The 25,512-nt window shown below is 41.6% G+C and overlaps 1 protein-coding gene across 2 annotated transcripts in view; it reads left to right on the top strand.

Moving 5' to 3' along the window:
- The window catches only part of su(r) (dihydropyrimidine dehydrogenase su(r)), a 99,112-nt gene that overhangs the window by 29,496 nt on the left and 44,104 nt on the right, over positions 1-25,512 (top strand). Inside the window, exons 2-4 of one of the 2 annotated variants that reach the window (XM_070086615.1) lie at positions 17,606-17,716; positions 18,564-18,734; positions 23,937-24,098. In XM_070086615.1, the coding sequence (XP_069942716.1) occupies positions 17,606-17,716; positions 18,564-18,734; positions 23,937-24,098 (444 nt within the window). The remainder of the gene's footprint in view (positions 1-17,605; positions 17,717-18,563; positions 18,735-23,936; positions 24,099-25,512) is intronic. The other variant, XM_070086616.1, reaches the window with a different exon arrangement.

Raw genomic sequence — 25,512 nt, 5'->3', positions numbered from 1 at the left:
TAATCGAGTCAGTCAAAGACTAAGAAAGAGGAGTCGTAAGCTTCTCTCTTTTATGTGCGGGTTATTTGTGTATCGTTCCAGTCACGGTATTGTGCCTTTTTGTTATTTAAGAAAGAGGAGCACTGCAAGGGAGCTAGGGGGGGGGGGCACAGAGGGTAGGAAGAACACAGAGGGGGGGGAATAATGGTAATGTACCAAAAACCCAAGGCAGAAGAAAGAAAACCCAAGGAGAAAGAGGAAAGGGGAAGAGGGAGAAAGGTAAAAAAGCATCAGGTTAAGTCACGGGTGTTCTGAAGTTTGGAGCATTTTACAGTGTAATGGTGGAGGAAGGTATCTACAGAGACAAAGCCACGACTAAGATTCATGCAAGTAAAGTTGTGTATAAGGGAGGATTCAACCAGACGGCGAATGTGAAAGTTAGACGTAGGGTTGACAGTTTTAGCAGAAAACCAGTCAGTAGGATGACTGTGATCTCGGACATGACGGAAAAGAGCATTATTGGTGTCGGTAAGTCTAGCACTGCTTTTATGGTCTCTAAGTCGTTCAGAAAGAGAACGGCCAGTTTCTACAAAGTACAAGAGGAACAAGAAATAGAGTAGACACAAGGAGCATCTATAGAGGGAGGAGAGGTATGAACTAGATTGGTGCGAAGAGTGTTAGTCTGGCGAAAAGTAAGTTTGATGTCTAAAGAACGGAGAGTTGAGATCAGAAAGACTGTTTTATATTCTATACTGTTCATATATAGAAATAAAAGCATTCAAAAAAAAAAATGCCCCCTCCCAAAAAAATGTCACTGCCATAGGCCTATATCTGGTTAGTTGCAAATTTTCATATTAGTGTTTTACTTAGAGATATTTCTGTTTTTTTACTGGGCTTGGAACCTTCTAACTTGCTCATTTTACATATTAAATATTTGAAATGTTGTATTTACTCTTCTGGACCATCATGAATATGTTGTATTTACTCTTCTGGACCACCATAAAACTGTTGTATTTACTCTTCTGGACCACCATAAAACTGTTGTATTTACTCTTCTGGACCACCATAAAACTGTTGTATTTACTCTTCTGGACCACCATAAAACTGTTGTATTTACTCTTCTGGACCACCATAAAACTGTTGTATTTACTCTTCTGGACCACCATAAAACTGTTGTATTTACTCTTCTGGACCACCATAAAACTGGGTTATAAAGCTAAATAGAATACTAAAACATTACTAAATTTTCACTCATTACCTTCTAGCTGATTAAGAGATATTAATTTTTATTTAAAGCTTGCCTCAAATATTATACATTAAAATGGTAAATCCTGGAGGGATTAATACCAAACTTGCACACGAAAATTACTCCATATGAAAGCAAAATACTCGGCAGGAGATGCAATATTACCCCAACGAAACGCAGGGGCGCCACGAGTACACTGAGAGACAACACAATAAGTATCAGGGGCCCAAGACTGTTCAACTGCCTCCCAGCATACATAAGGGGGATTACCAATAGACCCCTGGGTGTCTTCAAGAAGGCACTGGACAGGCACCTAGTGTCAGTACCTGACAAGCCGGGCTGTGGTTCGTACCTAGTTTTGCGTGCTGCCAACAGTAACAGCCTGGTTGATCAGACCCTGATCCACTACGAGGCCTCGTCTCAGATCGGGCCGGGGAGGAGTTGACCCCCGGAACACCCTCCAGGCTATTTTAGTTTAATATGTTTATGCACCCCATACCCATCCTGTGGGAGATAGTCAAAAGATTACAGAGGTACATAATGGGTCCAGGGACTGGACTCCAAAGTTTTGGTAGCTAAACTAGTTATTATTATTATCAAAAAGAAGCGCTAAGCCACAAGGAGCTGAACTAGTTACAAAAGTAATGAACTCACAAGTTACAAAGGTAATGAATCCTGTAAGTATATTTACTTAAGTTTATACATGGCTGCCATCATAAACAAATTAGAGTAATGAGCAATTCACACGTCCACACCCGGTCACAACTGTAATGAGTTATTGGTGCAAATATTGAGACAGACAGACACACACACACACACACACACACACACACGCACACAGTGGTAATGCTTCATTTACAGGGAGCAAAGTCAGGGTATTTTTCCAGAATGGTCTGTAATATACCACTGTGGATAAAATACTTAGACATATCTTGAACATTTCTGAGTGAGTTGTCTCTGAATGCATTAATTTTATCCATCTGGCAAAGTTTACACTTCGTTTGGTCTACATCTGGTGGTGGTGATTTAACCTGCCAAAGATACTTGTAACCCAGCCGGAGCCGGGCGTTAGTGACATCCAAGAGTCTGCTTATCTTGTTGGATGCACCATAGACATGTGGCTCCTCCTGCATGCTGGAATGATGATAGATGGACTGACCAGTGTCAATCTCCCTAAGTCTTAAGTCAATAAAATTCATTTAAATTTCTTTTCGTATTATTATTCTCAAACTACTACATGACAAGCCAAGATTGTAATCTACTCCATCTTTGAAAGCATACAGCTTAACCAATTTGTCAGTTCTATCATGCATCTGGAGCCCAATGTGAAATGGAATTCACAGCATGTGCACTCTGACTCCACTGTCCACAATCTTACCATACCTGTGTCTAGCTTCTGACACAAGCATGCACAATTTATACTTAATGAGTTGAGAGCATTTATGAATGACAGAGAATCGGTTATAATTAAAACGTCAGTCTTAGATACATGGATGCATTTCAGTGCAAGGAGTATGGCAAACAGCTCTGTCTGAAGGGTAGAGACCCAATTATTGATGCGTGCTCCAATTTCTTTAAGAGAGCCATCACTCTGTACGACAACAACAGCACTACCAGCTGCACCAGTGGATTGGTGAACAGAACCATCTGTGATTTAAGAAGTAGTTTGGGGGGAATGGAGGAATGGTAGTTTGGAATGGGGTAATATCCCATGGAGCGGAGAAGTGCCGCTGTTGCCTTACTTGACATAGATCATGTATCTGAATAACAAAAAAAAGGTACAAAAAGGCACAGTGTGACTTTGTAAATGGTCCAAGTCGGACCGAAACGTCGCAGTAAGCTCCTCTCTTCTATGTGCGGGTTATTTGTGTATCATGTGTCGGTACCAGTTTTTTCGATCCATCTGGAGGAGCGTTCACCACTGCTGAGGAAAGTTTGGAGGGCTTCTGTGCAGGGGTTTGAATGGGCTTGCCTAAGCATATTAACCCCAATTAGGATATTTCTTTCAGTAACACGATCTCTGATGCTTAGAATATCAAGTTCTTTTTGCATATTTAAAATTTTGGCAGTACGAGGGCATCCTAAAATGATCCTCATTGCTTCGTTCTGCAGTTTTTCCAGCCCTCCAAGCTTCCAGTCAGACACAAGAGCAAGTAGTGGCGCAGCATAATCAACCAATGATCTAATATAAGCAAGAAACATCATTTTCACAATTTTAACATTGAAACCCTGCCACAACTCTAAGTGTTCTCAGCCTTTCTTTGTATTGGCGACAGTCTCGTTACAACAGGTCCAAGTAGTGAGAGATAAGATAAGAGATAAGATTTCGTTCGGATTTTTAACTCCGGAGGGTTAGCCACCCAGGATAACCCAAGAAAGTCAGTGCGTCATCGAGGACTGTCTAATTTATTTCCGTTGGGGTCCTCAATCTTGTCCCCCAGGATGCGACCCACACCAGTCGACTAACACCCAGGTACCTATTTGCTGCTAGGTGAACAGGACAATAGGTGTAAGGAAACGTGTCGAAATGTTTCCACCCGCCGGGAATCGAACCCGGGCCCTCCGTGTGTGAATCGCGAGCTTTAGCCACCAGGCCACCGGGCCACAAAGCCTAGATACCTGTATATGGTTACATATTTTAGAAGAGACCCATCATACAACTGGATCTGGTGAACTGTGCCTCTCTGTCGAGGACGCCTGTTGAGTATCTTTGTTTTATCAGTAGAGATTATCAACCCCAGGTCCCGACACGAGGCTAGTACATGATTAAGGATGTTCTGGGTGTTGGAGAATCCGGTGGTGTGAATCATTATATCATCAGCAAAACTAATTATATAATGGCTAGGCATAGCATTAAGTAAGGCATTAATTAGAATATTGAATAGTGGAACTGAGCACACCTCCCTGTGGGGTTCCTAATTCAGAGTCTTTAGTTACACTTCTATGTCCCTGGAACAACACAGGGATAAGCAGCCTTTAATCCAGTGGAGAAGCCATCCTCCAACATCCATTCTGGCAAGTTCACTAATGATTACATGTCGGTTGGCTACACCAAAAACAGATTTAAGGTCAAGAAAGGTAGTGTATGAGCTATCTATGTGCAAGCTGAGAAAGGTGGCTATGTAATGATGCACGCTCCTTCCATGCATGAAACCATGCAACCGGGGAGACAAAAATTTTTTGATTTTGTACATGAGACGACTAAGAATCATCCTCTCGAATGTTTTACACAAGCAGTTAGTAAGAGATATTGGGCGAAATGCATTTTGTTAATTGAGCTTAGGAACTGAAATGATGAGGCTGTCGGTCCAAGATTGAGGGAGCTCCCCAGTTACATAGCTCATGTTATATAATTCAAGTAAAGATTACCTGGTATTCGACACAGCAATCTGAGTATGTTGTAAGTAATACCATCCTCACTAAGCGACGTGGAGTTGTCCTTAGTGCTGCATCAAGTTTGCAGATGATGTGAAGTTGATGAGAAGAATTCAATCAGACGAGGACCAGGGGGAACTACGAAGGGATTTGGTCAGGCTGCAGGCCTGGTTCGGAAACTGGCTTCTGGAGTTCAACCCCATCAAGTGCAAGGTCATGAAGATTGGGGAAGGGCAAAGAAAACCGCAGACGGAGTACAGTCTAGGGGGCCAAAGACTACAAATCTCTCTCAAGGGAAAGGATCTTTGGGTGAGTATAACACCGAGCACATCTCCTGAGGTGTACATCAACCAAATAACTGCTGCAGCATATGGGCGCCTAGCAAACCTAAGGATAGCATTCCGACATTTCAATAAGGAATCGTTAAGGACCCTGTACACTGTGTATGTCAGGCCTATATTGGATTATACAGCACCAGTTTGGAACCCACACCTAGCCAAGAATGTAAGGAAATTAGAGAAAGTGCAAAGGTTTGCAACAAGACCAGTCCGGGAGCTAAGGAGCATGTATTACGAGGAAAGGTTAAGGGAAATCGACCTGACGACACTAGATGATAGAGAGATAGGGATGATATGATAACGACATAAAATGCTGAGAAGAATTGACAGGGTGGACAGAGGCAGGATGTTCCTGAGATGGGACACAGCAACAAGGGGTTACAGTTGGAAGTTGAAGACTCAGATGAATCATAGAGATATAAGGAAGAACTTTTTCAGAGTTGTCAAGAAGTGGAATAGTCTGGGAAGTGATATAGTGGAGGCAAGATCCGTACATGTGTATACCTGAATAAACTTAGCCAGGTAGTTAGGACAGGTAGGAGCGACCTCCTCTAAACCCATGTTGCCTTGGGTTGTATAACTGATGGGTATCTAGGTGAGTGGCGATCTTGCTTCTTAGAATGCTTTCAAAGATTTTTATAATATGGGATGGTAGTGCCATCGATTTGTAGTTCTTTGCGATTGCTTTACTGCCACCTTTGTGAAGTTTGTGAAGGGGGCTATGTCTGTTATTTTTAGTGACTGTGGGATGAACCCTGTGTCCTTGCTTCCTCCCCATAGAATGCTGAAGGCACATGATAGGGGTTTCTTGCATTTCTTGATCAACCCGGAGTTCCACGAGTCTGAGCCTGGGGCCGAGTGCACGGCCATGTCATTTATTACTTCTTCGAAGTCTTGTGATGTTAGGATAATATCGGAGATTTTCTACTCTTAGTCCGGTTAACTGGGACTTTAGTACTTCACTCATTTCTTTGCTGTTATCTGTGTAAGTCCCATCACATCTAAGCGGGGGCTCAGTGCTTGTTGTTGTTTTTGCCTTTGATTTGGCATAAAAATGTTTTCATGAAAGTTTCTCTCTCGTATGTGCGAGTTATTTTCGTATTGTTCAAGTCAGTATTGCGCCGTTTTTGTTCTTTGACACATTAACTGTAAATTATAAATACTGAACTCTGTGAGCGTTAGATGTAACATGCTCGTGTCAGAAGCTAGACATGTATGGCAGAATTATAGGCAGTGAAGTCAAGGCACACGTTTTGTGGCTTCCCTCTCACAAGAGCCTTCAAATGCTTGATAGAATCAGTGAATTAGCAAAGGCATATATATATATATATATATATATATATATATATATATATATATATATATATATATATATATATATATATATATATATATAAGGTAGTAGGTTGGCAGACAGCAACCATCCAGGGAGGTACTACCGTCCTGCCAAGTGAGTGTAAAACAAAAGCCTGTAATTGTTTTACATGATAGTAGGATTGCTGGTGTCCATTTTTCTGTCTCATTAACATGCAAGATTTCAGGTATGTCATACTACTTCTACTTACACTTAGGTCACACTATACATACATGTACAAGCATATATATATACACACCTCTCTGGGTTTTCTTCTATTTTCTTACTAGTTCTTGTTTATTTCCCCTTACCTCCATGGGGAAGTGGAACAGAATTCTTCCTCCGTAAGCCATGCGTGTTGTAAGAGGCGACTAAAATGCCAGGAGCAAGGGGCTAGTAACCTCTTCTCCTGTATATATTACTAAATTTAAAAGGAGAAGCTTTTGTTTTTCCTTTTGGGCCACCCCGCCTCGGTGGGATACGGCCGGTGTGTTGAAAGAAAGAATATACATATATATATATATATATATATATATATATATATATATATATATATATATATATATATATATATATATATATATATATATAATATGTTATCCCAAAAAATCTCGGATATTATTCTAACTCCACAAGACTTTGAAGAGGCAATTAATGACATGCCCATGCACTCTGCCCCAGGCCCAGACTCGTGGAACTCCTTGTTCATCAAGAATTGCAAGAAGCCCCTATCGCGTGCCTTCAGAATTTTATGGAGAGGGAGCACGGACACAGGGGTCATCCCACACACGCTAAAAACAACAGACATAGCCCCATTCCACAAAGGTGACAGTAAAGCAATTGCAAAGAACTACAGACCGATAGCACTAACATCCCATATCATAAAAATCTTTGAGAGGGTTCTAAGAAGCAAGATAGCCAACCACCTAAATACCCATCAGTTACACAACCCAGGTCACCACGGGTTTAGAGCAGGTCGCTCCTGCCTGTCCCAGCTACTGGACGACTATGACAAGGTCCTGGATGCTGTAGAGGATAACCAAAATACAGATGTAGTATACATAGACTTTGCAAAAGCTTTCAACAAGTGTTACCATGGTGTAATAGTACACAAAATGCGGGATAAAGGAATAACGGGAAAAGTTGGTAGATGGATCTACAACTTCCTGACAAATAGAAGGCAAAGAGTAGTAGTAAACAGAGTAAAGTCCCAGGCAGCCATGGTAAAAAGCTCTGTTCCACAAGGCACAGTACTCTCTCCCATTCTATTCCTCATCCTCATTTCTGACATAAAGATGTAAGCCATGGTTCCATGTCTTCCTTTGCGGATGACACGTGGATCACCATGGCAGTGACCTCCATCGAAGACACCGCGAGACTCCAAGCGGACATCAACCAAATCTTCGAATGGGCCACTCAAAACAATATGAAGTTCAACGAGGAGAACTTTCAACTACTCAGATATGGAAAACTTGAAGAAATTAAAAATGTGTCAGGGTATAGCACAAATTCTAACCATACAGTAGAGCGGAAAAGTAATGTGACGGACCTGGGAGTGATAATGTCAGAGGATATCGCCTTCAAAGACCACGACAGTGTATCTACCTCATCTGCTAGGAAAATGATAGGATGGATAATGAAACCTTTAAAACTAGGGACGCCAAGCCCATGATGATTCTCTTCAAATCGCTTGTGCTCTCTAGGCTGGAATACTGCTGTGCACTAACGGCCCCCTTCAAGGCTGGCGACATTGCGGACCTGGAGAGTGTACAAAGAACTTTCATGGCACACATAAGTGCGATAAGGCACCTAAACTACTGGGAACAATTGAAGGTCCTTGATCTGTATTCCCTCGAGCGCAGGCGAGGTACATGATAATATACACTTGGAAGGTCCTGGAGGGATTGGTACCAAACCTGCACACGAAAATCATTCCATATGAAGGCAAAAGACTCGGCAGGAGATGCAACATTTCCCCGATGAAAAGCAGGGGCGCCACAAGTACACTGAGAGACAACACAATAAGTGTCCGGGGCCCAAGACTGTTCAGTCGCCTCCCAGCATACATAAGGGGGATTACCAATAGACCCCTGGCTGTCTTCAAGAAGGCACTGGACAGGCACCTAATGTCAGTACCTGACCAACCGGGCTGTGGTTCGTACGTCAACTTGCGTGCGGCCGGCAGCAACAGCCTGGTTGAGTGGTCAGTGGTCAGTCGTCACGTGAGGTCACAGACCCTGAGCTGCTTTGGGGATTAGCGTGGACGGTTACAAAGCATGGCTTGCTTCTGCAGTGTTTTAAAAATTGAGGTTGGAGAGTTGAAGGAGGAGGTCTTGCTTCTCCAGGAGGAGATTAGGAGGCTGAAGGTCCACCTCAATGGGTCTGGGAGAGAGTGTGAGGTGGCTGGAGTTGTGGGGAATGAGGCTTCTAGCAGTGAGGTGCAGTCTGTCTCTCGCTGTGAGGAGGCTGTAGTTGGGGAGGTAGCAACGGCTACCAGCAGTGAGGTGCAGCCCAGCACCTGCTACAAGTGGCGAGTGGTTCACAGTAATGGGAGGCGCATCAGAGTAAGGAAAGTTAAGAGTGAAGATCTGAAGGTAGGAAATCGCTTCTCTGTTCTTCAGGATGAATGTACTTCAGTGGCCAGTGAAGGTAAGGGTACTACTGCCCCTGCTAATGGAGGTAAGCGCATTCTTGTTGTTGGTGACTCTCAGGTAAGATATATTGACCGTGCTTTTTGTAATAGGAATAAGAAGATGAGAGATAGAGTGTGCTTCCCTGGAGCTGGTGTTGGGGACATAGTCAACAGGCTGGATAATATCATGTCAGGTAATGGGAACAAGCCCATTATCTGTCTCAGTGCTGGTGGAAATGATATTGGGAAGGGTAGGAGAGAAGAGCTGCTAGATAAGTACAGGTCAGCTATAGATTTCATTAAGTCTAAGGGAGGGATCCCAATCATATGTAGCATCTTGCCTAGAAGGGGAGTAGGAAATGAATGGTTGTCTAGGGCAATTGGTGTAAATTGCTGGCTAGACAGATACTGCAAGGAACTTGCAATCCCATTCATTGACAACTGGAACAACTTTTATGGCAAACATGATATGTATGCAAGGGATGGGGTACATCTCTCTGGGGCAGGGGTGGTAGCACTTGCAGACTCGATTGAGAAGGCCATTGGTGAAATGCCTATGATTTTAAACTGATGAAAGATAGAGGTATGGGTGTGTGTGGGAAACAAGCAGGTTGCAACACTAGGGTTGGAAACAGTAAATGTATAAAAGGCATTCAGCATGAAGTTATAAATAAAGACAATAGATCAGGTCAGCAAACAAAGGGGGACAGCAGAGGGCAGCAAGGGACTAGCTCCCTTAAGGTTTACTATACTAATAGCAGGAGTGTAAGAAATAAGATAGATGAGCTAAGATTAATTGCAAGTGCAGGAAACATAGATATTATTGCTATAACAGAGACCTGGCTCAATCTGAAAGATAGAGAGATGCCCTCTGAATGTCACATACAAGGCTATAAATTATTCCACACTGACAGGGTCAACAGGAAAGGTGGTGGAGTAGCGATGTATGTCAGAGACAATTTAAATTGTTGTGTTAGACAAGATATTAAATTAGAAGCATCAGCCACTGAATCTGTTTGGTTACAGCTTCTCGAGGGCCGAGAAAAACTAATTTTGGGTGTGATTTACAGGGCCCCAAATCTTGATAGGGAGTGCAGTAAACTTCTTTGGGACGAAATTCGTAAGGCATCTACATACGAAAATGTTGTGCTAATGGGAGATTTCAACTATAGACAGATTGACTGGAGCAATTTGACAGGAAATTTAGAGTCAGGTGACTTTCTTGATACGATCCAGGATTGTTTTTTAAAACAGTTTGTGACAGAGCCTACTAGGGGAAATAACCTCCTTGACTTGGTTCTTGCCAGTAGGGAAACACTAATTAATAATCTTGAGGTTAATGATGAGCTTGGGGAAAGTGATCACAAATCACTCAGTTTTAATATATCATGGAATTCCCCTAATAATGGCAATCAAGTCTCCGTCCCTGACTTTCGCTTGGCTGATTTCATAGGACTGAAAAATTACTTAGGTGGGCTGAACTGGAATGACCTGACTAAGGGTCAGGTAGGTGGTGATGGTTGCCGATATGATGCTTTCCAGGGCATAGTTCTAGCTGCTCAGTCAAATTATGTTCCAAATAGGGAAATCAGATCAAACAAAAATGATCCTAAATGGATGAACAATAGATTAAAATATCTGATTGGTCAAAAGAGAGGCATATATAGGCAAATCAAAAGAGGAGAGGGGCAATTAAGAAATCGATATATTCAGTTAAAGAGAGAAATAAAAAAGGGAATTAGAAAAGCAAAAAGAGATTATGAGGTTAAAGTTGCAAGAGAATCGAAGACTAACCCAAAAGGATTCTTTCAGGTATACAGAAGTAAGATCAGGGACAAGATAGGCCCACTCAAAAGTTCCTCGGGTCAGCTCACTGACAGTGATAAGGAAATGTGTAGAATTTTTAACACATACTTCCTCTCAGTTTTTACACAGGAGGATACCAGCGATATTCCAGTAATGATAAATTATGTAGAACAGGACGAGAATAAACTGTGCACGATTAGGGTCACAAGTGACATGGTCCTTAGGCAAATAGATAAATTAAAACCTAACAAATCCCCAGGCCCTGATGAACTGTATGCAAGGGTTCTAAAGGAATGTAAAGAGGAGCTTAGCACACCTTTGGCTAATCTTTTCAACATATCACTACAAACGGGCATGGTGCCAGATAAGTGGAAAATGGCAAATGTGATACCTATTTTCAAAACAGGTGACAGGTCCTTAGCTTCGAACTATAGACCAATAAGCCTAACCTCCATAGTGGGAAAATTTATGGAATCAATAATTGCCGAGGCAGTTCGTAGCCACCTTGAAAAGCATAAATTAATCAACGAATCTCAGCATGGTTTTACAAAGGGGCGTTCCTGCCTTACGAATTTATTAACTTTTTTCACTAAGGTATTTGAGGAGGTAGATCATGGTAATGAATATGATATTGTGTATATGGACTTCAGTAAGGCTTTTGACAGGGTCCCACATCAGAGACTATTGAGGAAAATTAAAGCACATGGAATAGGAGGAGAAATTTTTTCCTGGATAGAGGCATGGTTGACAAATAGGCAGCAGAGAGTTTGCATAAATGGGGAGAAATCAGAGTGGGGAAGCGTTACGAGCGGTGTTCCACAGGGGTCAGTGTTGGGCCCCCTGCTGTTCACAATCTACATAAACGACATAGATGAGGGCATAAAGAGCGACATCGGCAAGTTTGCCGATGACACCAAAATAGGCCGTCGAATTCATTCTGACGAGGACATTCGAGCACTCCAGGAAGATTTGAATAGACTGATGCAGTGGTCGGAGAAGTGGCAGATGCAGTTTAATATAGACAAATGCAAAGTTCTAAATGTTGGACAGGACAATAACCATGCCACATATAAACTAAATAATGTAGATCTTAATATTACGGATTGCGAAAAAGATTTAGGAGTTCTGGTTAGCAGTAATCTGAAACCAAGACAACAGTGCATAAGTGTTCGCAATAAAGCTAATAGAATCCTTGGCTTCATATCAAGAAGCATAAATAATAGGAGTCCTCAGGTTGTTCTTCAACTCTATACATCCTTGGTTAGGCCTCATTTAGATTATGCTGCACAGTTTTGGTCACCGTATTACAGGATGGATATAAATTCTCTGGAAAATGTACAAAGGAGGATGACAAAGTTGATCCCATGTATCAGAAACCTTCCCTATGAGGATAGACTAAGGGCCCTGAATCTGCACTCTCTAGAAAGACGTAGAATTAGGGGGGATATGATTGAGGTGTATAAATGGAAGACAGGAATAAATAAAGGGGATGTAAATAGTGTGCTGAAAATATCTAGCCTAGACAGGACTCGCAGCAATGGTTTTAAGTTGGAAAAATTCAGATTCAGGAAGGATATAGGAAAGTACTGGTTTGGTAATAGAGTTGTGGATGAGTGGAACAAACTCCCGAGTACAGTTATAGAGGCCAGAACGTTGTGTAGCTTTAAAAATAGGTTGGATAAATACATGAGTGGATGTGGGTGGGTGTGAGTTGGACCTGATAGCTTGTGCTACCAGGTCGGTTGCCGTGTTCCTCCCTTAAGTCAATGTGACCTGACCTGACTAGGTTGGGTGCATTGGCTTAAGCCGGTAGGAGACTTGGACCTGCCTCGCATGGGCCAGTAGGCCTTCTGCAGTGTTCCTTCGTTCTTATGTTCTTATCAGGCCCTGACCCACCATCAGGCCTGGTCTCAGACCGGGCTGCGGGGGCGTTGACCCCCGAAACCCTCTCCAGGCAAACTCCAGGTAAGGATGGAAGTAGATCATAACTTTAAACTGTCCACTAATAGTTTTAGGGATGGTTTAGAAAGACACGTAAGCAAACACTATAACATATTTATTAGAAAACGTTTCGGTCCTGGGACCTTGATCACTTCTAACATACAGAGGTAGAAAGACATTATATATATAGGCGGAGAGTGAGATGTGACGCACGTGACCTGAGGAATGTCATAAGAACATAAGAATGGAGGAACACTGTAGAAGGCCTACTGGCCCATGCGAGGCAGGTCCTTATCAAAACAACCTCTGCCTATGATGAGGACCAGTAGACGATGAAATCATGTGACTCCTGTGTTGTTGGGTTGGTGCTGCTTAAGTATCATGTATGCCAATGTTTTTGAAATTTTGTAGTTTCCAGTGTTGCGTTCTATAGTGTCGGTGACGGTGATTAGTGAGGCTTCTAGGCACCGTCGGCGTCTGAGGTCTGGTTCGGTGAGAACGAGTTGTGCCTCGTTCCAGTTCATCAAATGCCCCGTGGAGTCTCTGTGGAGGACACAAGCGTACCTTACATCGTCTCTGTTAGAGGCATTTCGATGCTCATTCAGGCGGACTGCAAGATCTCTGCCTGTCTCGCCTACATATTTCTTGGGACAGAACCCACAGGGGATAGTGTAGACGCCTGCTGTAGAAGTTAGAGGTGTGGGGCTGCGTTTAGTAGTGAGGTCTTTGATAGAGGATGTGTTTATGGTGGAAACGTTGAAGTTACTCATAGCAAGTGCCCGGCGAGTATTCGTGGCAACATCGCCACATGGGAGTACTATGAACTGTTTAGGGGGCTGTTCCATGGGCGGTTTGTTGAGGATAGCTTGTGCCTTGAGTCTGCAATCTCGGATGAGGAAAGATGGGAACTGAAGACGTGTAAAGGCTTGTGTTATGTAAGTGCATTCTTCTTCTAGAAAACAAGGGCTGGAGATGCGAAGAGCTCTCAAGAAGAAGCCAATGAGGACACCTCTCTTAGTGCGGGTATCTTGGTGTGAATAAAAGTGTATAAGATCGTCCTTGTTGGTAGGTTTTCTATACACTTTGAAGAGAACAAGGACGATCTTATACACTTTTATTCACACCAAGATACCCGCACTGAGAGGTGTCCTCATTGGCTTCTTCTTGAGAGCTCTTCGCATCTCCAGCCCTTGTTTTCTAGAAGAAGAATGCACTTACATAACACAAGCCTTTACACGTCTTCAGTTCCCATCTTTCCTCATCCGAGATTGCAGACTCAAGGCACAAGCTATCCTCAACAAACCGCCCATGGAACAGCCCCCTAAACAGTTCATAGTACTCCCATGTGGCGATGTTGCCACGAATACTCGCCGGGCACTTGCTATGAGTAACATCAACGTTTCCACCATAAACACATCCTCTATCAAAGACCTCACTACTAAACGCAGCCCCACACCTCTAACTTCTACAGCAGGCGTCTACACTATCCCCTGTGGGTTCTGTCCCAAGAAATATGTAGGCGAGACAGGCAGAGATCTTGCAGTCCGCCTGAATGAGCATCGAAATGCCTCTAACAGAGACGATGTAAGGTACGCTTGTGTCCTCCACAGAGACTCCACGGGGCATTTGATGAACTGGAACGAGGCACAACTCGTTCTCACCGAACCAGACCTCAGACGCCGACGGTGCCTAGAAGCCTCACTAATCACCGTCACCGACACTATAGAACGCAACACTGGAAACTACAAAATTTCAAAAACATTGGCATACATGATACTTAAGCAGCACCAACCCAACAACACAGGAGTCACATGATTTCATCGTCTACACATGGCGAGGGTACGGGTTCGATTCCCAGCGAGGGTTGAAATATTGGACGTGTTTCCTTACACCGGTTGTCTTTATTCACTCATCGGTAAAATGGGTACCTGGGTGTTAGTGGACTGGTGTGGGTCGCATCCTGGGACAAAATTGACCTAATTTGCCAGAAATGCTCAGCATAACAAGAGGCTTTCTATATAGTAGTATGTCATTGATATCAGCTAGGTCTAGGACTGTATACCTTGTACATGTACTTGTAAAAATAAAGATATTATTATTATTATTATTATTATTATTATTATTATTATTATTATTATATTTCTATTATGCAGAAGCCACAAGTCTACGATGCATCCAATCACATCAGCAGGTTCTTGGATATAAGTCACTTTATCTGATTTTTGGGGGTTATCCTGGGTAATTTTCACATATATTACTATGATAATTTGTGTAACTGTATTTATGTGTACTTGTACCTAAATAAACTTACTGCTGGACCTGGCTACTAGTAACTAGGGGTTTGCGCCACTAACCGCTATAAACCTTGTTCATCAGTTTTCCTACTTTTAGGTGCCACTTGTGCTACTTTGTGTGTCAGCTCTGGCACCCTGTGACCCTGGGTACAAGTGGCACTCTGGGTACGTACGACTGGAGAGAGAGAGAGAGAGAGACTGACTGACTGACTAATAGACTAACAGACTAATAGACTGATACACTGATACACTGATACACTGATACACTGATACACTGGTGATCAACGGTTCATGGGGCGGGTGTTGCATTACACACATCAAAGCAAATCAAATCAAAGTTTATTCTCTATAAGGATTACAATGCGGGGTTTGCAGATTTTGGTTAGTGTGGTTTACATGTAATAAAATACTAATTACAGAGGGGGCCACTAGAACACCTAGCATGGCTAGGCATTTCGGGCAAACTTAGATTATTTCGTAACCCTAAATTATTACAAATTGTGGAGTAAGTTGACTAAATACTAAGTGACTAAATACTAGTTTGTGAGTTTGGCAATGTGAATGCTTTTGTTTTGGCACAATACATAGTTTCTATATTGGAGTATCACAGGCAAACTTGTGACTAGTTAGGAATCGTTATTTTAAGATTAAGATTCGTATTTCTGTGTTTATAGTCAAATAGGTGAGTGAGTAAGTGTGAACCACCAGGTGGTTTACATGTAGTTAGTTGATGGGGTGCATCAGGGAGATAAGATGTTTTCTAACGGTAGTTTTGAAGATGATGAATGTGTCTGCTGTTCTAGAGTTTTCAGGTAGTGTTTTCCAGATTTTAGGGCCTTTGGCATACATTAAATTTTTGTGAAGGTTTAGTTGGACACGGGGAATGTCGTAGAGATGTTTGTGTCTGGTGTTATGCCTGTGGGTTCTGTCTCAACTATCAAAAAAGCATTTTAGGTCAAGGTTAATATTGGAATTTAAGGTCCTGTTGATGTAGATTGCACAGTAGTAAGTGTGGATGTTCTGAACAGGGAGTAAGTTTAGATCTATGAAGAGTGAGGGGGTGTGTTGCCAGGGATGGAATTTAGTGATTATTCTTACTGAGGCTTTTTGTTGGGTTATTATTGGCTTTAGGTGTATTTCTGCAGTTGAACCCCAAGCACAAATAGCATAGGTGAGGTATGGATATATAAGTGAATGGTATAGTGTGAGAAGGGCAGTTTGCGGCACGTAGTATCGTATCTTGGAGAGGATCCCAACTGTTTTGGATACTTATTTTGATATGTGTTGGATATGATGTATTGCACTACAACTGCTGAAGTTACTAGTGTTGTTAAACACATTATTATATTTATGGGAAAGCACGAATAACACCTCATACAACACCTGGGGAAGGGGAAATGTGAGGTAATCAGGTTTGATCCAAGGAAGGGGAAGGCAAATCCAGTTTCTTAGATTAAGAGCCCCCCCTCGTGGCTCGTACGTTGGTTTGCGTGCAGCCAGCAGCAACAGCCTGGTTGATCAGGCGCTGATCCACCAGGAGGCCTGGTCACAGACCGGGCCGCGGGGGCGTTGACCCCCGAAACTCTCTCCAGGTAACCTCCAGGTAACCTCACTGACATCAAGGGTTCTTGAGGAATTAATAGTGTCGAGATCTAGCTCCTGGGCCTCTTGAAGGTGTTGAGCTACAGCTTTTGAACCATATCTTTTTCATCGAGGAGCGCTAAACCCGTAAAACTCAAACATCTTGGGGAATGGGGACAATCAGATTTCATCCAAGGAAAGAGAGCACCTCCAGTTATTTACACCAGGAATCTTCATTTTAAGATACCTTTCTCAAAGAATGAGAACATTAAATCCATAAGGGTCATACAGCTCATGGAGAATGGGAATCAAGGAAAGGAAAATCAGGTCCAATTCATTGGATCAAGAGCTCCTCGCCAGTATCTAGGAACCTCTCTTGATTCTATGGCCTTTTCATAAATATAAAATGTGCCCGAAATGCACCACATGCTAGGCTAGGGACTTAATATTTGTGCTTAACATTTTATTGTATTTTGTGTACAGAAGAAAGTTTTTGTGGTTAAGTCAGGGGACCACCCTGACTTAAAGCACTAAACCCATATGGGTCATACAGCACCTAGGGAATGGGAGGTAATCAGTTTTATTCCAAGGGAAAGGTTGCTCCAATTTCTTTGATCAAGAGCCTTTTACAAACATTATGGTACCCCGTGAAGAGATTGCAGGTGAATATAAACAGTCAATATTAAAATTAACCTTAGCTAGTATACTAAAGTAGGGTGTTATAGTAATTATTCCTGTCAACTACAGTCATCCCTGCTCATCTGAAATGACCTTCCTCTTCTAAATGGTTACATAAGAGAAGAGTCCATGCTGAACTGGTCATTGTGGCCTTGTGACATTTCATCTTTTGAATATTGTTGTGAATGGCATTCAGTTATGTAAATAAGTCGCTTTGTCTGACTTGTTTTTGGGGTTATCTTAAGTGATTCACGCATATATTACTAGGTATGATAATTATACTTATATGTACCTGTAGCTAAAGGAACTTACACTAATTTTCCCATGTTAGTAATTCATATACTAAACATCACAATCTTTCTCGTGTGATATTTTTTTCAGAACATATTGACCCTCAACCCTCGCATCACCACCCATGCCACCTTGCAACCCTCCTCTGTCACCAAGGATAATAAGAAGTACTGGAAACGTAACAAAGGCAAGAACTGTGTGGTAAGTAAAAGACGGATGTGGTTGGCTCTTTTGTTGTTACAAATTGAGAAGAGTGGAGGTGATCATAATCTTTGGTTATTCAAAGATTAAAACATAGTTACACACTGGATAATTGTGAGGAAGGCTTGGGGAAAAATGTTATTGAATGAGTGACAGTTTAATTTAATATCTTTATTATGCACCCCATACCCAGCATTAATGTTTAATGAATGCACTAGAGTTCACATATACATACTGTACAATTTTCACATGTTTTCATCACTAATTTTGGTAAGCAGTTACAAATTTTAGTTCGGCAACTTTCTGCAATAGTCCAGAGCCCACATCACTATACTTAATGATCTTCACTTACTGCTTCACAGTAGACACCTCATGACACTGAAAGTCCTGTACAGTATTACAGCACTGAGTCACCACTTTATAGTAATCCATTACACTGATCAAAGTATTACTTCAGTGTGCAGTACTTCACTTCACCATCAGTACAGTCCGGGATGATATTCAAAACTACAGTATACTTGGGCATTCAGTATAAAGTATGACGATGCCAACCCAGTTTCACTAATCCAGCATGTTATTTCCAATACTCAAACTTGTTCCCCTTTTCCATTTTCTGAGGTATCTACAAGTTTAACCTCGACCTGTTTCTCACAGGTTAACAGCCATCCAGGTCAATAAGAAACTCTATTGTCCTTTTGACTTGACCTCCTACTTAGTCTTTGTCCACTCAAACTTGTCATTGATATTAATAGCAGTTTTTGGTGGAAATCTTAATGTAGAATTAACAAACAATCCTTCAAGCTCTTGTCTCAGGAGCATATTTTAAAAAATTGTTTTACTTTAACAGAATCACTGTAGTCTGGAGAAAAACTTTGATGATATTAAACATACGACACTGAGTGAACGAGGTGCTCTACGTGAGGCTTCTCGCTGTCTTAAGTGTGCTGATGCTCCTTGTCAGAAGTCTTGCCCTACACAACTTAACATCAAGCAGTTTATCTCCTGTATTGCTAACAAGGTAACAAATTTTCACACATGTATAAGGCAAGATAAATTTATACACATCATTGGATCAAGTCTTTCAGAGGGTCCAGTGTTGTGTTTAAAGAACCTGCAGTGTAATATACAATATTACAAGTCAAAAGATTACAGAGGTACATAATGGGTCCAGGAACTGGGCCCCAAAGTTTTGATCGCTGAACTAGTTTATGAATTATTATTATAATCAAAAAGAAGCGCTAAGCCACAAGGGCTATACTAGTTTATGAAGGATGAGGTTAGCCACAGAACTGATGAAGAAAAAAAGGTGAGTGTTGCATTGAGGTATCTGTAGAAACTAAAAAACGTTATCCATGGAGGCGAAGAAGGGAATGTATGAAAGTATAGTGGTACCAACACTCTTATATGGGTATGAAGCATGGATTGTAAATGCTGCAGCAAGGAGGAGGCTGGAGGCAGTGATGTTGTGTCTAAGGGTAATGTGTGGTGTAAATATTATGCACAAAATTCGTTGTGTGGAAATTAGGAGGATGTGTGGAGTTATTAAAATATTAGTCAGAGGGCTGAAGAGGGATTGTTGAGGTGGTTTGGTCATTTAGAGAGAATGGAACAAAGTAGAATGACTTTGAGATTGTATAAATCTGTAGGGGAAGGAAGGTGGGGGTAGGGGTCGTCCTCGAAAAAGTTGAAGGGAGGGGTAAAGGAGGTTTTATGGGCGATGGGCTTGGATTTCCAGCAAGCGTGCGTAAGAGTGTTAGACAGGGGTGAATGGAGACGAATGGTTTTTGGGACCTGACGAGCTGTTGGAGTGTGAGCAGGGTAATATTTTGTGCAGGGATTCAGGGAAACTGGTTAGCTGGACTCAACTCCTAGAAATGGGAAGTACAATGCCTGCACTCTAAAGGAAGAGTTTGGGATATTGGCAGTTTGGAGAGACATCTAAATTGTCATATCTGAGTGCCTCTGTAAAGACAGTGATTATGTATGAGTAATGGTGAAAGTGTTGAATGATGAAAGTTTTTTCTTTCTTTTTGGGTCACCCTGTCTCGGTGGGAGACGGCCAAAGTGTTAAAAAGAAAATATGAGGATTAAAATGTAGATGTACTGAAGCATATTTACACAAAAAATTATGAGGGAAAGTTTGAAATAAAAAAATTTTTAATAAAATAAGTAACCAAATCAAGTTTTTATGCAACTATTTCAAAATTTTAGGTTCATTTATTGATAAAATTTTAATAAATGAAGGCTTCTTGGATAAAAATATACAAAAATATTTGGATTTTAAATGTGTGCATATACACTGCAAAAAATGTACTTCAGTAGACCATTATATTACACGGTTTTGTTTGGCACATTTTGGCTATTGCACTTGAAAAATTGCAGCATAATTTTATATAACACTTCATAAAATTAACTTAACACGGTTCAGTTCGCGGGAGGGGGGGGGGGGGAAATTTGGAGCGTCGCCTGTGGGATACTTCCCAACTCAAGCTTCTGTCTGGCTGTGGATTAGACCATTGAGATAAGGAAGGAAGGCCTGAAAAAGAGTGTGAGTTTAGTTCCAAAACTTCAGGTTGCATAATAAGTTACATAGCATTAAGTTTTCTGGTGAAAGTGCTTCAGCTGATCATACAGCAGCAAGTAATTTCCCTGCTGAATTGCAGGAAATTGTTTCTGAGGGTGGCTATGAGTCACATTAAGTGTTTAATGCTGATGAGACAAGTGTTTTTTGGAAGAAAATACCAACAAGAACTTATATCAGTCAGCAAGAGAAAAGTGCACTAGACTTCAAGACAGCAAAGGATTGCTTAAACTTGCTCCTTTGCAGTAATGCATCAGGTGATTTCAAGTGTAACACATGGTTATTTACTGTTCTAAGAATCCTCGTGCTTTGAAAGACTTAGATAAAAACACCTTACCAGTAATTTGTGGCCCGGTGGCCTGGTGGCTAAAGCTCCCGCTTCACACACGGAGGGCCCGGGTTCGATTCCCGGCGGGTGGAAACATTTCGACACGTTTCCTTACACCTGTTGTCCTGTTCACCTAGCAGCAAATAGGTACCTGGGTGTTAGTCGACTGGTGTGGGTCGCATCCTGGGGGACAAGATTAAGGACCCCAATGGAAATAAGTTAGACAGTCCTCGATGACGCACTGACTTTCTTGGGTTATCCTGGGTGGCTAATCCTCCGGGGTTAAAAATCCGAACGAAATCTTATCTCTTATCTTATCTGTCAAACCAGTCAGCATGGATGACAGAGGAAATGTTTATTGACTGGTTTAAGCATCACTTTATTCCTGAAGTCAAGTTTTACCCACACAGCAAGACCTTTGCATTCAAGGCTCTCGTCATTCTTGATAATTCCCATACTCATCCACAAGCTATGCTGGATGTGACCCCACAAGTTGTACTTTTACCTCCAAATACAACATCTTTAATACAACCACTGGCTCAGGGAGTTATTAAGTCATTCAAGGGTAACTACACAAAAAAAAGTTGTGAAAAAACTAGTTGCATCAATGGACTCTGACTCCAACCTGGCAGTACCAAGTTTCTGGAATAAATTTAACATTGCAGATGCTATCATCTATGTTAGAAGTGCATGGAATGAATTGCCCCAATCAACATTAAATGCAGGCTGGAGAAAGTTATGGCCTTCTGTAGTTAATTGAATGGTTTTTCCTAGCTTGAGAGTCAGGCTCAGGAAATTGTTTAGCTGGCAAGGAGATTACCAGGTGATAGTTTTGAAGATATGAATAAAGATGTGAATGAGCTTTTAGACGATGATGGTGACGACGACGACGACAACAGGAGTCCAGAGGAAATGTTGGCAGAGCTTGATGCACAGATACAAGGAAGCCACATAACAGAAGATGAAGAACCTGAAGAAAAGCAGTTAACACTGCGGCAGTTATGCGAGCAGTTCCATGTTGCTGCAAAACTAGCAGACTTTTTCACTGAAAAAGTACTCGCTTTTTCAGTACAGTACAGTACAGTTCAGTACAGTACTCGCTCATATCTTGTTCCTCATCCTCATATCCGACATAGACAAGGATGTCAGCCACAGCACCGTGTCTTCCTTTGCAGATGACACCCGAATCTGCATGACAGTGTCCTCCATTGCAGACACTGCAAGGCTCCAGGCGGACATCAACCAAATCTTTCAGTGGGCTGCAGAAAACAATATGAAGTTCAACGATGAGAAATTTCAATTACTCAGATATGGTAAACACGAGGAAATTAAATCTTCATCAGAGTACAAAACAAATTCTGGCCACAAAATAGAGCGAAACACCAACGTCAAAGACCTGGGAGTGATCGTGTCGGAGGATCTCACCTTCAAGGACCATAACATTGTATCAATCGCATCTGCTAGAAAAATGACAGGATGGATAATGAGAACCTTCAAAACTAGGGAGGCCAAGCCCATGATGACACTCTTCAGGTCACTTGTTCTATCTAGGCTGGAATATTGCTGCACACTAACAGCACCTTTCAAGGCAGGTGAAATTGCTGACCTAGAAAATGTACAGAGAACCTTCACGGCGCGCATAACGGAGATAAAACACCTCAATTACTGGGAGCGCTTGAGGTTCCTAAACCTGTATTCCCTGGAACGCAGGCGGGAGAGATACATGATTATATACACCTGGAAAATCCTAGAGGGACTAGTACCGAACTTGCACACGAAAATCACTCACTACGAAAGCAAAAGACTTGGCAGACGATGCAACATCCCCCCAATGAAAAGCAGGGGTGTCACTAGCACGTTAAGAGACCATACAATAAGTGTCAGGGGCCCGAGACTGTTCAACTGCCTCCCAGCATACATAAGGGGGATTACCAACAGACCCCTGGCAGTCTTCAAGCTGGCACTGGACAAGCACCTAAAGTCGGTTCCTGACCAGCCGGGCTGTGGCTCGTACGTTGGTTTGCGTGCAGCCAGCAGTAACAGCCTGGTTGATCAGGCTCTGATCCACCAGGAGGCCTGGTCACAGACCGGGCCGCGGGGGCGTTGACCCCCGGAACTCTCTCCAGGTAAACTCCAGGTAAGAGGACCCTGACAAATCTAGAAGCAGTGCTTTGAAGTGGGGTCTAGACTAGCTGATGATACCTTACTGTCAGCTGTACATGTATAATGTATTGCAGGGTAAAAGAGCCCAGAGATCCATTTCAGAATTTATGCACACTCCAATACAACCATGACTTTAGTAGCAGAACCTCTACCATCCACTTCTGCCAACAACCAACAACCATCCACCTCAGCCCAGTAGGGCCAAACCATGCATCTCCGCTCTCTTCACAATCATCCACAAACACCAGCACCCACAATTTAAGGTAAGAAATACTATTATTTCTGTCACATTTGTAGTCTTAAGCAGTAAAAACAAAATGTATCACTACAATGAACTACAATTAGGTATTCACTTTTATTTTTGTAAGATCTGTTGGTCTAAAAAAAAGATAGGTTGGTTTTTTGAGGGCTCCCAGGAATGTAACCCTATTTTTCCCATGAGTTCTTCAGTTTATCTAACACAGTTTTACTTAACATGGCGTTTTCAGGAACGTAACTACCATATACTATGACGGTCTGCTGCTCATTACTCTATAATTTGTTCATGATTGTAGTTCCGATTTGGCCTTGAGTACAGGTAACATCTCGGTGAATCTGATCATACATTTCCTTGCCTTCAATCTTGCAAAATCATCAATCACATCATCAAAGTCAATGATTTTCTATATATAGGCCTATTTGTACTCTGCAATCATATAATAAGCTATATAGAAATGAAGGATTTTTCTCTTGTGTTACTGCAGCACTGTTTTGTGCATTAGTATCACCTTTAGAGGCTCTATGGTGTCACCCCCTAAATGGAGTCGCCTGGGGTGCCCTCCCCTTCTTATGATGCCACTGTCATCTAACTTCCCTACTCTGTTTTTAACTGACAAATCCATTTGTTCCTTAGGCCTTCTTAACCTATTTATCTCGCTCTTAAGTTTTTTTCTTATTCTCAGCAAAATTTGTTGACAGTGCCTCTCCCACTCTCATTTGCTCTCCTTTTGCACTTTCTTACCACTTTCCTCACCTTTCATCAGCTACCTTTTTCTCTTTTATCACACCCTTTTTCTCATCATTAATTCAGATTACATGTGCAAAGAGTATTAAAAAAGGTGTTTATATTATGCATATTGGAGTGACTGTGCATATATTAAACCTGGCAGAATTACTATGGAGCAGCCAAGATGATCTTCTCGGACAACCCACTTGGAATGACATGTGGGATGGTGTGTCCTACCAGTGACCTCTGTGTAGGCGGTTGTAACCTCTATGCCACCGAGGAAGGTCCCATTAATATTGGTGGTTTGCAGCAGTTTGCAACAGATGTAAGTACTGTATAAGCATAGTAAATCTTAATTGTCCAGTTACTGGATGGGTGATCACATGGAGGCAGCCTCATTCTTGGCTAAAAGAATCTTGATAAGCCAGAGGCTGCCTATCCTCAATAAGATACATATATACTCATATAAAACAAAATACAGTGGAACCTCAAATATTGAACTTAATCAATTTCAGGAGTTAGTTCTCAATTCGAAAAGTCTGAAAAGCGAAGCAATATTTCCCCTAAGAAATAATGGAAATGCAATTAATTCGTTCCAGAAACCCAAAAATATTCACAAAAAAATACATTTTATAGAGATTAATTATAGTTTTACATACACAACAAATATAGTGTTCAATTGTGTACATATTAATAAATTTAAATAAACACACCTACCATCCAACTTACGACCGAGTTCAGTTCCGAGAAACCGGTCGTAAGTCGAAATAGCCGTAAGTCAAACTTTACTACTGAATATCAACAAAACATTTTTGTAATGACTATTTTATTGTTTTATTTTCGTATTTCATGTTTTACTTTACCTTTTATGCTGTTAGTACTGTATTTTATACTGTAAGGTTTAGGATAAACACTGTGTACAACACAAATAGTTGTTTATTTCCCAGAAATTTGGTATAAAAAACACGGTCGTAAGTCGAGTGGTCGTAAGTCAAGTGGTCGTAAGTCGAGCAGGTCATAAGTCGGATGGTAGGTGCATATAAAATAACATTTTACTTACCTTTATTGAAGATTGGTGATGGCATCTGGAAGACAGGGAGGAGGAGGAGAGGGAGTTGGGGTTAGTGTTTAGAAAGAGAATTCCTCTCCATGAGGACTAAAGGTATCAAAGCTGTCTCTGGGGTTAAGTAAGTAAGTTTATTCAGGTATACACAAATACAGCTACATAGAATTATCATACATAGCAGCATATGTGTAGATTAGATTTTTAGATTTTGCCACCGAAGTGGCTAGTTTATTGTGCACCCCATATCCATCCTGTGGACGGTAGCACGAGAGCATATGGATACACAAAAGGCCTAGGAACTAGGCCCCAAAGGGTTAACAGGAATACATATGGATTTATATCTACATATCTATAGTTCACTTATCTGTTACAAGCAAATTTAGGAAATTTGCTTAGTATATCTGGTATCTTATTTTCATTAATAAGATATCTTTACATTTCACATAGGTTATTATACTGTCTGTCTCTGTATTCCTCAATAAGTGGACAATTAAGCACATAGTGTTCAAGAGAGTGACCATATGCCTGATCACATAATTTACATTTAGTTTGATCATCACCTGTGTGTCTCCCAAACTGCCAGAAGTACTTGTAACCAAGCCTAAGCCTGGCCACTACAACATCAGTCAGTCTGTTCACATTGCAAGTTGCTCCATAAACATACTTATCTACA

Source organism: Cherax quadricarinatus, chromosome 19 (genome assembly GCF_038502225.1).
Source record: "Cherax quadricarinatus isolate ZL_2023a chromosome 19, ASM3850222v1, whole genome shotgun sequence".
NCBI lineage: Eukaryota > Metazoa > Arthropoda > Malacostraca > Decapoda > Parastacidae > Cherax > Cherax quadricarinatus.
The sequence above is the reverse complement of the archived record's forward strand: the minus strand, read 5'-3'. Positions and strand labels throughout refer to the sequence as shown.